Source organism: Protomyctophum parallelum (assembly GCF_964188405.1).
Source record: "Protomyctophum parallelum genome assembly, chromosome: 18".
Classification (NCBI taxonomy): domain Eukaryota; kingdom Metazoa; phylum Chordata; class Actinopteri; order Myctophiformes; family Myctophidae; genus Protomyctophum; species Protomyctophum parallelum.
Genome location: NC_139716.1, coordinates 16,322,383 through 16,339,882, shown reverse-complemented (window position 1 = coordinate 16,339,882; position 17,500 = coordinate 16,322,383). Strand labels below are relative to the sequence as shown.

Genomic DNA, 17,500 nt, shown 5'->3' with positions numbered 1-17,500 from the left:
GAGAGAGAGAGAGAGAGAGAGAGAGAGAGAGAACATGAGGCTTACCTGGTCCTGCCAGTAGCATATGCTTGCGTGAAAGATTAAGCCATGCATGTGTAAGTAGTACAAACGGCTTGTACAGTGAAACTGCCAACCACATGTAATGTGTGGTTTGATTAGACCAGTGGTTCTCACACATTTTCATGTCAAGGACCCACAAATTTATATCCCACTTGAAAAAGTCTACAAAAGTTCTGCACTGAGTTGATTGATTGGGCCATAATAAAAGTGTCAAACATTTATGGAGGGAGTGTGTTTGTACACACTATACACACACGTACACTTGCCTAGTATCGCTTTAAGTCCTTTGAGGGGTCATGGGAGGAGTTGTGGGTAATTTTTCATGTCAAGGACCCCAAAAGAGAAGATTTGTATGGCTCTAGCAGTGATTCTCAACCAGTTTAATTTCAAGGACCCCCAGTTTGACATGCATTAGTCTACGGACCCCCATTTAATGGCATTTCTATCTCTGGGACACCAATTTATATTGTAAAATCAATGTTAATTTAACCCCGAGAGTGTACAAATGGAACCGGGTCCATTTGGTTCTATTTGTACACTCTCAGACTGGTTCGGGGATGAGGAAAAAGGTACGCAGACTACGAAAATCAAAGCTTTTTCACGCCTTGGCAGGTTAACAAGAACATCATTAATTCATTGCAGAGCAAACAAATCATTGCGGTTTGTTTCGACAGTTCTTGCACCTCCAATACACGCTGCATGGGCAAGACCTACGCTGTAGAGTGCATTGCTGGAATTTGGCAGAAGTAGCAGGATTTTGGTATACCGCTCAAGGAAATGACATAATTGGCTCTTTACAAATCTGTATTAAACAATTCACCTAAGACCTGGCCGCTCCCACTTAGACACCACACACACACACACACACACACACACTTTTCCAGCTCATTCAGGAGCCCGAGGAGAAGAAAGAGGACGGATAGAAACCTTGACGTCAGGGAAGTAGGTCTTCAGTGTGTTGGAGGAAGGGTAGCGGGCGTAGAAGAACATCAGCTTGGCTTTCTTCAGGTGACAGGGAGACAGGCCCTCCTGGCTGTGGAACATCACCTATTAAGGACACTATAGCGCTGGAATTTCCTGGTTTTCTTAAAGCATGCAGTCGCTATTTCACCTTCTGCAGGGCAGTGCTGGCTGGCGTGAAACTAAGCAACTAAGTTACGCGAAGACCACGCCGTAGTAGGGCGGTAGTAGGGCGGGGCAAAGCCCTAGTAGGGCGGGGCAAAGCCCTAGTAGGGCGGGGCAAAGCCCTAGTACTACTAAATATTAGGGGCAGGGCATTCTCACATTCTAACACAGCCAGAAAACCCCTTTCTGGAAGCTTGGTAGCGTGCCTCGTTAGTCATTAAGACTCCCAACCCACACCTCCCTGGGATCGAATCCCGCTGCCCTGCACTACTTTTCCAACAACCGTGGATGACCTTTTTTTGGCCGATAAAATTTATTATTATATTAATTTTTAACTTTAGAAAGTACAATTTAGAAATTGTCAATTTATTTGGTCTTATTTTAGTCACTCATAGCTTAGATTTATTTAGTCTTCGACGGTGATATAGTTCGTCGTATATAGTTTTGGTCGTAAAAGGATATGGCGCCGGGAGGCAGGTACAGGTCCCCTCCGTCCATGGCCGCGTCTCTCTCTCTGTCCACATGGGGGTGCTGATGGTGCTGGTGGTGGTGGTGGTGGGGGTAGTGGTGTTGGGGGTCCAAGGGTCCGCCGGAGAGCAGGGAGAGAGGGGGGAAGGCGGCGTGGTGGCGGTGGGGTGGGCCGGCGGAATGGTGATGAGACCCCGCCCCCGGGAAGTCCAGGAAGGGATCGGAGGGGCCGCCGAAGAGAAGAGCAGGGCCGCCGCTCCCCCGCTTCTCCTCTCGCTCGCCCCTCCCCCCTCCGCCCCCCGGAGGAGGCGGGGGGAGAGAGCGAGAGAACAGCTGCTGCATGGAGTAATGCAGGAGGGGCAGGGGGGGGAGGGGGGGGAAGGAGGCGGAGCCAGCTGAGGAGGGGGAGTGGCAGAGGAAGGAGGAGGAGCTTTTGGGAGGAGGGGGCGGAGGAGGAGGAGGGGGGTGGTGCAGGAGCGAGGGATGTTGATGATGATGAAGAGGATGAAGAGGAGGGGGGCGTGGCGGGAGGTGGTGGTGGGGGGGGTGGGCCGAGGAGGAGGAGGCGGGGTTTAGGAGGCGTGAGGGGAGAGTGGGCGGGCCTCCCCCTCCTCCTCTGATTGGATGATCGGCCCCTCCTCTCCGTCTGGGCGGGTTGGCCGGGCACCGATGGGCGGTCCCTGGTCCGACTCCTCCCCCCGACTCCGCGTCTCTCATCTTCTGGAATAATGACATTCAAAAAATAAATAAAATGTTATTTATAACTCACTTAAACAATTTACGTCATAAGTCCTCTAAATAAACATTAAAAATCCAATAGACTTGGCTGCCATATGACGTAATCCTCAACAGCCATGCATCGGAGAGGCTAGCGCCCCGCTCAACATTTTATCCCACATTGTTTTGTTTGTATAGGTATAGGAAGCAGGCGTGTTATATCAAATATCTAAATACTGAATTGAGCAACTTGAAAACTTTCTGGGGGTGCTCCTAAAAGCCTGAGTACACGATAAAATTACAGCCAAAACATTTAGAAAAAAGTGAAATATCCTAAGGCGTAGACTAGTAAGAGACCAAAGTAAAAAATAAATAAAAAGAAGAAAGCTAAATCTTAAAAAGGTACGTTTTGAGTCCATTTTTAAAAGCATCGGTAGATTAGAATAGTCCTGACGTCACTCATTCATCCCCTGGGTCACGGAATTAATTTCTCTATGGAGAATAACTTTGGCTCTGTTTCGTTTACGATAGTCAGTCACTCATATTTGATTTGAAACAAGTCTTATCAGAATTCAGAATGGGCAGGAAAAAAATAACATGACCCAGGTAGGAATCCATAGGATGTGTAAAAGACGTCAGACTTCGGTGCTCTATACATTTGAAAAGGGTGCATTTTGCATCCCAAAACGCAGTTTATAGTTAAGGGACACAATGAAACAACGGCCTCTGCATCCACGAGATGCACTACTGTACTACTGTACTGTTTTTTATTCTAGTTAATTTTGCTAGCTTTAGTTGTAATAATCATTTATTCTTCTGTTTTCTACATGCATATAACCACATTATAACCATATAAAATGAAATTGTAGTTAAATGCTGCAATTTGTAAAAAATGACAAAATATGACTCTTAACGTAGTTGAAGTGGGACTCATAAAATGTCCCTGGGACTCATCTAAAAGACCATCCCTGCATCCCGGGACTAATTACATTGAAAACCTATTTACATCACTGCATTTGGGGGGGTCTCACCTCCTCCTCCTCTTCCTCCTCATCCTCCTCCTCGACCCTGCCCCCTCCTCTGGAAGGTGGTGGGGTGGGGGGAGAGGAGGGGGCGGTCCCCTCCTCGCCGTACAGGCGCAGGACGCGGTCGATGACGCGCGCCACGGCCGCACCCAGCTCCAGCTTCAGCGCCCGCGCCAACTTCTGCCCGCCCTCTGGCCCCTCCTCCTCATCATCATCATCATAGCCCAGCCAAACCCCCACCTAGGGATCAAAGTTATAATTGTTCATTATCCAGAATTCCATGCTATAAGGCTTTCTTACCTATATTTGTAGTTGTTACGTCCCCACCAAAGTGGTCCAGGTGTTATTTTGTGCAAAAGGGCATTATTGGCTATTTCCCCTAATATAAGCCCTCAATGTTTTTGTGCTAATTCGCTTATTTCCATCGAAATAAGTAGTAAAGTGTGCCGCTTGGGATAATATTTACATTATGAAAATATATACAAAGAAAATGTCACTTTTGTTTAACAACTTTTAACTTTTAACAACCCAGAATCCCAGCATATTCTGGGGGGGCAAAAACGGCCGATCTACAAGCTCACAACGCCTTGTAGATCTTTTGGAGAATTTATTTGTGTAGACTAGAGTGAAAAAACAGCGTACCAAATACACTCTTTTTTTTTTTTTTTTTTTTTTTAAGATATTTTTTTGTGGCTTACGCCTTTATTGATTTTGTAAGGGATAGAAAGTAGGCTGACAGGAAACGGGAGAGAGATGGGGGGATGACATGCGGTAAAGGCCGTGTCGGGTCCGGGAGTCGAACCCGCGGCACACCGCGACTGGATCACCAGTCCGGTGCCCAGACCGTTACGCTACGGCCTGGGCAAATACACTCTTTACAGGTCTGTTTTATCAAGTATAAAGGGTTTAAGTGGTACTGAATTTGCAGCTCAACAAACGCTAAATTCAGCATATGACGGAGGACGATTTAACAATACATTCATATCGGCGATGCGATTTCTGTGAGCGTTTTTTTATCACGATAAAAGATAATAAGTATTATCACTAATAATAACGATTACCTACCCCCAGCGCTCTCTCCATCATCATCGCCCCTTCATCCTGCTCCTCTTCCTCCCGTCTCTCTCGCTCGGCCCCTGTTCGTCCGCCGGAAGCGAAGCTCGGCTTCCTCAAGGCGGCGCCGACCAGTGAGAGAGAGACGCCGACGGTCTGATCCTCCTCCTCCTCGAACATCGTCATCCCGTCCGCCAAGAAATCTGCCTCCTCGTCCTCCTCTCCGCCTCTTAGGCTGTCGTGATTACAACCCATTTTAAACCACCATTAATTGTCAGGTTACATAACATTCCAGGTGACTAAAATGTGACTAAAACTAAATGAAAGAGACTATGACTAAAGCTAAAATCAAAATTTGCTGCCAAAAACAACACTACTAGTCGAGAGGCCTTACCCGTCTCCCCCGGCATTGCGCCTCCTCTTCCTCCTCTCGCGGAGGCCATGCTCTTCCTCCTCTTCCTGCTCCTCCTCCTCTGGGGCGGTGGCGGCGGCCATCTTCTCTCCGAACGCCCGCCACACTTTGTCCCGCAGGGCGCGCAGCCGCTCGCGCGCCTCCTCCAACTGCTCCTTAAGCTCCTCCTTCTCTCTCCCCCTTCCCCCCCTCCTCCTCCTCCCCCTCTCCCTCCCCCTACTTCTCTCTGCCCCTTCTCCCCCTCCCGCCGCCCCGCCCCCCTCCAGTTTCATCCTCTTGTTGGCTCTCGGGGCGTCGTGGCGCCAATCGGCCACTAGGTGGTGGTAGTCGTCTCCCTCGGTCCCTTCGTGGTCTTCCCCTCCCTCCTCTGTGGAACGAATGTGGAACATGAGTGTTTTCATAGGTTTCATGCATAACGGTCACATTTTACGCTTGTAATTATTGTCTCCACCAGGCCGAAGGCATGTGGGGAGAGTATGTTTTGCACTCCGTCCGTCCGTGTGTCCGTCCGTGTGTGTGTGTGTGTGTGTCCGTCCGTTAGTAGCTAATCTCGGCCACCGTTAACCCGGTCGATGCCAAATTTTGCACACACACTCCCTGGATGCCAACGATGAACCTCTGCCCCAAACTTTCCAGAACGGCCTGTTATAGCGCCACCAGGAGGCCGCTTTGTGCAAAACAACTTTTTGCACAGTACACCTACAGATTTTGTCCAAACATCACGCAAATTGGTACACAGTCTCTCTACAGCCATTCAACGAAACTGGTCTTTCAGATTTCTCAGACTCCATCCTGATTGGTTAAGATTGGCTTCCAAAGTTCACAGGAGTGCTCAGTTTCAAACAAAATGCTGCAAATCATGAACACATCGCGTGATTTCCTTGAAATTGTGCACCCACATTCCCACTAGGCCGAGGACGAAATGCCACATGAACAATTTCAACTCAGCCTCAAGGTGGCGCTATAACTGGCCGAAAAGTGTTTTTACCTCTAACTGCACGAATCTGTGGATCACTTTGTATGCCAACTCCCTAGAGGCCAAGGAAAAACCTTTGTCTGGAATTTTTCACATCTGCTCTTTATAGCGCCACCAGGAGGCCCACATATGTAAAACACATTTTCTATTATTACTCCTTCAGATTTTATCCAAATTTCACGCAAATCGGTACACATGATCTCCATAGTCATGTGATCAACACAGGTTTGTTTGATTTCTCATATTCCATCCTGATTGGCCACGATTGGCTCCTACAGTTTTCAGGAGTAGCAAATGGCCACAACTCGGCAGCGTCCGATTGCGATGAAACTGTGCACGCATATTCCCACTAGGCTGAGGAAGAATCCTGGTGGAGACCTGTGCCGATTGGCACTTTATCTAGTTATTATGTGTTTCTGCTGAAATTCCTTTTAATTTTTATTTTTATTATTATTTTATTTCTGAATTTTTTATGTTTTCATTTCGAATTAGTTGGAATGTACGATTTTTCCATTCTCTGCCCGACCGTGGAATTCATAATGTGTAATTCATAACGCACGCACGCACGCAAGCACGCACGCACACAAATATGCACACACGCACACAGTCTCACACACACACCGTCTTTCCTCTGCTCCTCTCCCGGGGTGTTTTTCGTGTACGGGAGCGAGCCCCCCAGAGCGGGGGGGTGCTGCTGCTGTGCGTTGGCATGCAGTTGCCCTCCGAACCTCTTGGGGGCTCCACCAGCACCGGCACCGGGCTGCAGGAGGTGGTGGATGAGGGGGAAGCCGGGGGGTCTCCTCCTGGCAGCCAGAGGGCGCTGTCCCACCGTGGAGTTGGACCGGGGGGGAGACGAAGGGGAGGGGCCAAACACGCGCATCATCTGTGGGGTGGAGTCATCGAAGAGATCTGAGGGCGGGTCCATCGCTGAGGAGGGAGAGAGAGAGAGAGAGAGAGAGAGAGAGAGAGAGAGAGAATTTGTCAGAACCATCGTTTTTAATTTTATTTAATAATATTTTAATTTACATTTTTTATAACATACATTACATACAATACATTCACAGCTTATAGATCAGTTTCATTCCAGTGTGGATCATGACTGACAGAATAAGGTCCCGAATACAAGTGGACGAAATGGGTTTTCTCAGATGGGTGGCTGGCATCTCCCTTAGTGATAGGGTGAGGAGTTCAGTCACACGAGAGAGACTCGCTACATCTTCGCCTGGATCAGATGGAGAGATTACTGTACATCGACTCACTGGCATTGGAACGTCTCGGGTTCCCCCAGGAGGAAGTCACTAATGTTGCTCTGGAGAGGGAAGTCTGCAGCTCTCTGGGGGAGCTGTTGCCCCCACGACCCGACTACGGATAAGCAGCTGACGATGGAATGAATGGAAACAAACATTGACGCACAGAACCATCCAACCAAGCTGCAATTCATTATAGATCCTATGGGGGGAGACATTGCATAATCTATCTGTGGAAAATAAAAGGCTGGATTTCCACGTATTGAAAATAGCTGACGCAAAAAGTATTTTGGCACATTACACAGTATCCCATGCCTAGTTAGGCCTCATGGATATCTACGTATGGTGGGGATACTGTTTGCAAGATCATTCTTTGTGAAGTTCACCCCCCAAAGAACCTGCTTCAGAACCAGCTTCAGAACAGTGAAGTAGGGATGTTGTGTAAACCAGGGGTTCCCAAACCTTTTTGGCCCAGGTACCTTTGGGGGGGAATATTTTTTTCCAGGTACCCCCTCATCCTCGCAACACTGATAAGCATATTTGCAACCTTATACATTTAGATGCCATTTGGAACTATTGTATTAAAACTTTTTTTAACACATTTTCACAACATTTATTTAAGATGCTTATCTTAGAATATATGTAGACCTATTTGACAGTGCAGAAAGACATAATTGCCTTCCTTGATGCATCAATTAGGTGTCAACGACCATCAGCTGGTCACAGTCACAGACACTCAGCCTCTGCAGCACTCTTAACAGAAAGTGACTGTGTGGAGTCTGTTTCATATCCAAAGACCCTTGAATGATGGAATATGACTAAGGATTACTGTGATTATAATATACACATACCATAATTCACTGCCAAAAAAACCATTAAAAAGAAAATCTGAATTATTTCACGGACCCCCTGGCTATGCATCGCGGACCCCACTTTGGGAACCACTGAGCAATAGTCCGCTATTAGACGTCCGTCTAAATTACTTAAATCCCATACCCCAATATAAAGGACAGGGACCAGAGCAAATTGAGAGACTTGTTGTCTGCCTGCTGAAGATACAAAAAAACAAGTTATATGAAAAATTGATTTCCATAGGGAACAGCAGGCAGTCTTGGGAACAGGACTCACAAATTGCAATTACTGTCCATCAATGGGGGGGGGGGGAAAGTTAAAGTTAAAGTTAAATAGTAAAAAGATATCTTGCAATTACAATCCCCAGGAAATTCAATTCAAGATTATACATAAATTACAAACTACACCATATCAAAGGAGCAAATATGATTGAAAAAACAAAAAATGGTTCACAAAGCTACATCTAATGTGGCTCTGTCCGTAGCGCGGTACCAAGTGCCGCGCTATGAGCTTGTAGGTCTGCTATTTATTTTTAATCGTGAAAATGCGGCACAAATCTTTGAATGCGAACGTTTTTCTTCTTCTTCAAATCTTTGCTTCTGAGGGGTTCCTGGAATAACATTTTCAGATGGGGGGGTCGGTGGCCAATTAAATTACATATCATTGTTGGGGTCCTTGACATGAAATATTGAGCACCACACTGATACAGAAACATAGGTATGGCCTTAACGGGTTAAATAGATTTAAGAGAATCCTTATAGTATTCTATGGAAATGAATCTGATACTGTGCAAGGTTGTCAATATTACAATGTTGGATTGATGTTGTACCATGATGTACCATCTGTTCTCCATGGACATGAGACATGGATGGATTTTTCTTAGTTTGGGGCCCAGTTGTGGAATATATGAGAGGAGAATACGCAGAAATATTATCAATGGCCATTTAGACCTGAGGACGATTCTACAAATGTCTTCTAAATCCTGACGACCTACGTTTCTATGTCAGTGGTATATGTTCAAAGATTTGCGCCACATTTTCATGATTTTTCAAAAATAGCTAAAGCATAACACAATGCTTTAAACACCAAAAGGGGTTCCCGTCCAGAATGGGTTAAGGAACCAAGTTCCTGTCAAGTACAAAGGTTTTATGATTTTGAAGACTATATGAATTAAGAAGAAGAAGAAGATGATGTATGGGCGTATGTTTGTATGTACAGTAGGTATAATGTATGTAGGTATGTGTATTACGTTTATATGTCAGTTTGTTTGTGTATATGTGAGTCATGTCTCAGTTTGTGAAAACTTTAAAAATAAAATTAGTGAAAGACTAAAACCAGGCTATAACTGGTATAAAAATGAAAGTTTTATAGCGGTCTATGGCTTAGCTTAGATGTTGATTATTATTATATTATATTATTAGATTATTTAAACATCTACATATAGACCGTCTATATATATCTGTTGAAACAGTCATTTTTAGGCTAGTTAATGCATTTTTAGACGGCCATTTACATGTATTTCAGACATCTAATAGCCTGAAATATGCTCAGTGGGATGGTTCCAGAAAGAGACCGTTTCAAGTGTGCGAGACAGTTGAAGTGCATGGACACATTTAAAAAGCAATAGGTACCAGTGAGAGAGAGTCTGTCAGTACTGTGGTCCAATTTCTGCCAAATGGATCAAGTGCAAATGCAGTAAAGCCCTATCCACGTTTTTCCCCGCCAAGGTACTGGGGCTCCTTGTCCCCGTGGGCACACTGGACGCGTCAGGAGCGTCAGAAGTAGCTGAAGCCCTTCTTCTTCGTGGGGTTTTTAGACAGCTGGTGGATGAAAAAGAAGCTCCACCTCCGCGCCCAACGGACACGGAGGAGAGCGCGTCCATGAAGCTGTCCGTCGCGTCCGCCGGGCGCGGAGGTGGAGCTTCTTTTCCATCCACCAGCTGTCTAAAAACCCCACGAAGAAGAAGGGCTTCAGCTTCTTCTGACGCTCCTGACGCGTCCAGTGTGCCCACGGGGACAGTGTGTGCTTTGCTTCCTTCAGGCCGTGTTGCCATGTCTACTTATTATAAGCAACCTTTGACTTGTTTTTTCTGTAGAGTTACTTGCAAATAAATGTTTTTGGTTGATGTTTTTTTGGGCTCGATTCTAAAGTGTAGTAGTAGTTGCTTATTTGTGTTTGCTTCCACATTTCTTCACATCAAGGAACCCCCGATTAATATGTAATTGTCCACAGACATCCATCTGAACATATTGTGTGCCTTTTTTAATTAAAATATTCAAAATATTTCAATTCATTCTCATTACTCGAATATATAGAATAATATTCTGTTTTTAAATAATGGATGTACAACCTCACAATGTGTCGCTGTGAGCTCGTAGATCAGCTATTTTCATTTGTGCTTGTTTTTCATAGACCTGGCCACTTGTTTCTCTTTCAAAACTGGCACAGCAAGAGAAAGAGGAACTTCGCCAGGCCCAGGAAATAATTCCCAATGCATTTTCCCGATAGGCTTTTCAAAAAGTATTTATTTAAAGACCTTTTAAGCGTCGTACAAAGCCAACTCGAGTTGGGACAAATCATGACAACAAACACAATATGTTGGACCACACAAATAATTACAAAGAAGAAAAACAACAAAAAAAGTATTGTAACCTGCCGTTTTCTTCTTCTTTCTTTTGTTTGTTGTAATGATTTGTCACAACCCGAGTTGGCTTTGTACGACGCTTAAAGGGTCTTTAAATAAATACTTTTTGAAAAGCCTATGGGGAAAATGCATTGGGAATTATTTCCTGGGCCTGGTGTCGTCATGAAAGGGGGCGGGACTACGACACTCTATTATATATAGACCTTATATACACAGCCCGATCTCATCCAAACAAGGTGAAATAGCACGGATTGGCAATTCCGTACATACAAAAATGGAAAACCTCCAAATCCAAATGATTGTTTTGACAGCGACGGAGGCGTGGCTTTCACTAGTATTGTATGCAGGGACGTGCACACATAGACATCAAAGGAGGCTTCACCCCCTGCCCTTTTACCCGTCTGTAAAACAACTGCCCTCTCCAGACCATGAATGCAGCATTTACTATGGTGAAAGAAACGCAAATTAAACTCCTTTCCTGCATGCCGGAAAGGCAGCATTCAGGAGAATAGCTTTTTTTCTCCTGAACTTGAACAAATATGTTTATAAATCCATGTCGTACACAGCATCTCCACTAGCTATAGTGCTGGGTTGTGCCCCGAAAATAGCAGATCTACAAGCTAATAGATCTTCTATTTTCGCACTTTTTGTCCAAAAGTGCCCTCTGCACGTCTCTGATTGTATGTACGGAATCGTCAATCCGTGCTATTTTCACCGCGTTTGGGCGAGTTCAGGTTTGACATTATTTACGATTCTGTGCTATCGGGTTACAACTGGGACGGGGCTGAGTCGGCTCTACCGAACTTCGCAACGCTCGACACAGCAACTCGCATGCTCGGTGGTGTCTCTCGTGGCTCACGTTCGGTAGAGAGAGATGGCGGCGAGGATTTCAGTGAAATAATGTGTACGGATGCCAAGCCTCCCCCTGGCCAGCCTGATGGAAGAGAAAGGAACTGGTTGGAATAACGTGTTCCTTCCACGCGCTACGTCCAACCAGGAAAACTCCCCCCTGTCGGGTGTAAAGGAGCAACTTGAACACTTGAACACTCATGCATGAAGGAAGCAAGTTCAAGTCCGTTGCTCTCCCCATGTCCCCCATATATGGGGACTAGGTTGGTGGAGCCCAGGATCACATTAGATAATTGACACAGGGGTGAAAAATGGGTTACAAAATCGAAACTGAAAGAAATGCCAATCCGTGCTATTTCTCGAAGTTTGGGTGAGACCGGGGTTGATGAACCATGGCTGTATGTGTCATAAAATCCTTGCACCGAGCTAGTGAAAGTGACATGAGGTGTATTCAGACTTTTGGGGGAATTATTTCCCTACAGAATTTATTTTACACATTGTTCGTCACCAGGACAACCTCACGTGGTGTTCATCATACTGAAACAGAACATTTTTTAACTTTTGCACGCACGCACGCACACAACCTCTCACTTCCTACTGTACACCCTTCACTGTTTCCTTCCTCTCTCACTCTCTTTATATAACTCACTGTCTCTCTCTCTCATCCCTCTGTTCTCAGTGTCTCTCTCTGTCCCCCTGTCTCTCGCTGTTATCAGTTCAGACAGCCTGCAAGCACTGTTTGATCACACTGTTTACCCTCACACACATGCATGCGTACGTACGCACGCACGCACGCACGCACAGTCGCACACATGCACGCACACACACACAAACGCACACACACACACACACAAACGCACACACACACACACACACACACACACACACACACACACACACACACACACACACACACACACACACACACACACACACACACACACACACACACACACACACACACACACACACACACACACACACAGAGGTAGAGAGGATGAATGAGAGAGGGATTACAATGGTCAATGGTCCTTGGGGAGAGAAAGGGAGAGATCTGTAGGCTACTGTTGTGCGTGCGTGCGTGCGTATGTGTGTGCTACTTAGCACTGATAACACAATAATCCACTTCAGTTGGATACACTACCACTTATACCACATAGACAGACAGACAGACAGACAGACAGACAGACAGACAGACAGACAGACAGACAGACAGACAGACAGACAGACAGACAGACAGACAGACAGACAGACAGACAGACAGACAGACAGACAGACAGACAGACAGACAGACAGACAGAGCATTGGTCCCCTGCATGCATGCATGCGGTCGTTGGAAACATGAAAAGAATTAATCCTCAAGCACATAAACAGGCTAAATATCAATTATTCAAATGGCCTGTTCTTCCCCTAGCATCATAATACAGCCCAGATGGCTGATAGATAGAGCCACAGATTAGCCTCTTCCAGTGGTGGAAAAAGTACTACGCACATTTTTTTGCTTAAGCAAAAGTACCAATAATGCAATTTAGAAATACTATCACAAATACATTGTGAGCTTGTAGATTGTCTATTTTCAAATGGCCGAAATGTCTGTGTGTGTGTGTGTGTGTATATATATATATATATATATATATATATATAGGGCTGAAGTGGTTACTGTATGTTTTTTGTAATAATAATCAAAATCTCCAAAGTAACTAGTAACTCAAATAGTGGCGTAAAAGTACAATATTTGCATCCATAATTTTTCGACTGCGGTCGAGATCATGTATTTCACAATGCCACGCCAGACTTCCCGGTCCTTCATTGCCACCCCCAGTTCCTGCTTACTGATGCATGTGTCCCTAGCGACAGTTTTCTACCTCTGGTCTGCTTTGAGGCAGGATTCCAGAGAAGAAGGGAATATATAACCTCATGATCAGCTCTGTAACAGTGGCCGGCAAACTGTTTTGCCAGTAGTGGTGTACAAGTAAAAGTATTGCAAATTGGAATGACTCAAGTAAAGGGCAAATACTTCAAAATTGTAGTTAAGTACAGTACTTAAGTAAATGTAGCCTACTTAGTTACTTTCCACCACTGCGAATGGATGGACGACAACAACAACAACACCACATTGAAACAGAAATGTATCAGTGCTTTTCAACCCTTTTTCATATCAAGGTCCATTATTCATTTGAGCCATTTGATTACATTTAGCCCCTCACACCCAAAACTAATATTTTGTTGTTGGTGGATACGATTTAGTCTACAATTCCATTCTGAATTGATGTTGCTACCATTAGGAGAGACAACAGGCAAACGTTGATCAAGATAACAATTATTCTACATGCTCTAATTGTGTAGACTTCTTGTAAATTAAGTAATGCAGATGTTTAACAATAATTTAACCCTTGAGGACATAAAATGAAAACAAATGGACCTGTAAGGGTCCATTTGGTTACCAACTCTCCATCGTTTAGCTATGGGGACCACCTGGAACCCCCTCAAGGACCACTGGTTGAGAACCACTGATGCACAGCATGCAGACTATAGGGACGGACGGGGCGATAGCCGTTATTTATCATTTATTGTGAATTTGTGATTACGATAATCGTATCGCGGAGATTTAAATTCATGGTGAAATCGTCCTCCATCATACACTTGATGAATTAGCTTTTTTAATTAGCTTTTGTTGAGCTGCATATTCAGCACCACTTAAACCCTTTGATGCTTGACAAAGACTCCATGACTCCACGTGATATACTGTACAGTATACTCTTATTTCGGTGCCATGTCATTATTCTGACCTCTCACTATTCCAACCTAATTCCGAACCCTATAACCCTAACCTCAGTCTTAACCGGCCACATATAGGTTGCTAACTCTAACCTCAGTCTTAACAAGCCACGTAGGTTGCTAACCCTAACCTCAGTCTTAACCAGCCACGTAGGTTGCTAACCCTAACCTCAGTCTTAACCAGCCACGTAGGTTGCTAACCCTAACCTCAGTCTTAAACGGCCACGTAGGTTGCTAACCCTAACCTCAGTCTTAACCGGCCACGTAGGTTGCTAACCCAAACCTCAGTCTTAACCGGCCACGTAGGTTGCTAACCCTAACCTCAGTCTTAACCGGTCACGTAGGTTGCTAACCCTAACCTCAGTCTTAAACCGCCACATACGTCGGACTAACGGGAGGTCAGACTTATGGGAGTAAGTACTAGCCTTGCCGAGCCATAAGGCAGGAGCCTATGGGGCATGTGAGGTAGCTTGATATGTACAAGTACACCCCCTGGACATGACGCTAGTATGATACAAGTACACCCCCTGGACATGACGCTAGTATGATACAAGTACACCCCCTGGACATGACGCTAGTATGTACACCCCCTGGACATGACGCTAGTATGTACACCCCCTGGACATGACGCTAGTATGTACACCCCCTGGACATGACGCTAGTATGTACACCCCCTGGACATGACGTTAGTACACCCCCTGGACATGACGCTAGTATGTACACCCCCTGGACATGACGTTAGTACACCCCCTGGACATGACGCTAGTATGTACACCCCCTGGACATGACGCTAGTATGTACACCCCCTGGACATGACGCTAGTATGTACACCCCCTGGACATGACGTTAGTACACCCCCTGGACATGACGCTAGTATGTACACCCCCTGGACATGACGCTAGTATGTACACCCCCTGGACTTGACGCTAGGACTTATACCCCCAATCCAACCATAGTGTATTAAAAGGATAGAGACTGAACTGGCACGAAGCTCCGCCCCCTCCGCTATCATGTCAGTGGAAGTTGCTCAGTGGCGTTTTGAAGCCGCCGGAGGGACCGTCTATTTCCACCTTTTTGGGCGCATTTCCGCATTTTACCTAAAAATTTTGGAGGTCAAATGCGGAAGTGCAACTGAGCGCTCAATGTTAAAGCCCAGCTGCACAGGGTTTCCTCGTCATGAATCCACGGGTCCGCCTGCAGTCCTTCCTCTTACCACTAGGGCCCAGCGCTTCAACGTTGGAGTGCCTAGCTGGCCCCTTGAATCCAACCCTTGATACTGAGTGCCAAGCAGGGAGGCACTGGGTCCCATTGTTTAGTCTTTGGTATGACCCGGGCCGGGGATCGAACCCCGACCTCCCAGTCTCAGGGCCTAACCCTAACCCATGTCCACTCACGTCCACTCACAGTTAACAGTCTTTGTATTGAGTTGTGCTTGAAATGTACTGTAATTCTGCAAACTGTTAATACAAATTTCAATCAAACAATCAATCCCTTAACTCTGATAGTGTACAAATGGAACCAAATGGACCCACAGGTGTTTCTGTTAATATTATTGTCCACTATTGTACATTATGTCGGTGGCAAAAAAATATATATATTTCAACAAAAATGTCCGCCAGCATGCCGATGATCTCCGTTCGTGGGATCAGTAACCCCCCCCCCAGACACACACACACACACACACACACACACACACACACACAGGACCCAGGACCACAGTTTGACAACCACCCCCGTATAATTATACTGGGGGTGCAGGGTTGTCAAACTGTCATATATGCAGACCTAGGCCTATACTAAGAATGAAATATAAATAGGGGAAATAAATTAGAGAAACAATTCTCGCATAGCCAGCCTTCTAGTATAGCTATACACAGGCTAATATAACTATAAGACAATTCAGCAACAGTGATTAAGCCTAATAACCATTAAAGAAATATCAGCTACCCTAGCTTCAATAATGCATTGGAGTTTTTGATATATATATATTTTTAAGGGCTAAACAATTATGCATAGGTGAAATAACCTATCTTAAGAAATGTATTTATAATAATAATAATAATAATAATACTGACTTGTGTCATTAAAATTACTTGTGTCATTATTATTTGTTTTCTAGCCTACTACAGCGGCTTTGAAGCAACATCTGCCGGGTTGCATGCAACCTGTCGCACCCACATCGGTGACCTATCGCTACATGTTGCTTTTTAGGCAGTACATTTTCGACGGTACGGTTCAGTTTTCTTCTTCCCCGTCACCTCACAACAATGAAACATCAAACAACTAAATTAAAGTATTCACCAGACTAAGCAACACGAACGCACGAATAATGCATTTTCACTTGAAGAAAACTGCAATAAACTCCACTCTAGCGGCACATATTTCTTCAGGTCACTCATGTTGGTATAACACCGGGACAGCAATCCGCAGATCTACAAGGACTCAACGCGTCGCGACGCAACGCGTTGAGAGCTTGTAGATCTGCTCTCCTGTGGGGTTTGGGGGGGGGGGTAAACGACCCAGACTGTCGTTTCTAACGGAATATAAACGCACGCCGGCGGCCATGCAGTGCATGCATCATGCACGGACTATCATGTCGCAGCACAAACGCCAAAATAATAAACGAACAAACACGCGCACATTTACTACATTTACAAACACGTAGTGACGCGAGTAATTATAACGATGAAATGACGGCGTGACAATCGATTAGTTATCTTACGAAACGAGATGTAAAGTTTGACGAGGACATTTTTGTGATAATAAATAAAGTATAAAAACTCACTTTGATAATCGCACAGGCAGGCAGCAGAGGAGAGGAGAGCTCTGCTGCTGCTGTGTCCGACCGACTCCGTCCGTCCCTGTGTGTGTGTGTGTGTGTGTGTGTGTGTGTGTGTGTGTGCGCGCGCGTGCGTGCAGGCAGGTCGCGAACCCAACACCACTGTGATGACACACACTTTCCTGTTATTTCCTCTATAGCTGTCTGTCTGTCTGTCTCTCAGCCTATCTATCTCTCCATCTCTCTCTACTCTCCCTCGCTTCTCTCTCTCATAACTCCATCTCCCTCTCCAGCTCCCTCTCCCTCCCCCTCCGACTCTCTCTCTCTCTCTCTCTCTCTCTCTCTCTCTCTCTCTGTGGGAGTCAGGTACGAGGTGCGCGTGTGTGTGTGCGTGTGTGTGGGGGGGGGGGGGGGGGGGGTGCGTGGGTCCTCCCCCCCCACACCACACACACACATCCATCAGTGGATTGATTGTATTCATTTGATACAGAGCAGAAGGCGTGCGTGCGTGTGTG

General features: G+C 45.6%; 1 protein-coding gene across 1 annotated transcript in view; it reads right to left on the bottom strand.

Moving 5' to 3' along the window:
* The window catches only part of prox3 (prospero homeobox 3), a 19,733-nt gene extending 2,543 nt beyond the window's left edge, over positions 1-17,190 (bottom strand). Inside the window, exons 1-7 of the mRNA XM_083788666.1 lie at positions 16,992-17,190; positions 6,458-6,763; positions 4,843-5,227; positions 4,461-4,683; positions 3,402-3,635; positions 1,649-2,373; positions 988-1,096 (exon numbers count right to left, since the gene is read on the bottom strand). Of these exons, the coding sequence (XP_083644792.1) occupies positions 988-1,096; positions 1,649-2,373; positions 3,402-3,635; positions 4,461-4,683; positions 4,843-5,227; positions 6,458-6,761 (1,980 nt within the window). The 5' untranslated portion in view covers positions 6,762-6,763; positions 16,992-17,190. The remainder of the gene's footprint in view (positions 1-987; positions 1,097-1,648; positions 2,374-3,401; positions 3,636-4,460; positions 4,684-4,842; positions 5,228-6,457; positions 6,764-16,991) is intronic.
* Positions 17,191-17,500: the final 310 nt, after the last annotated feature.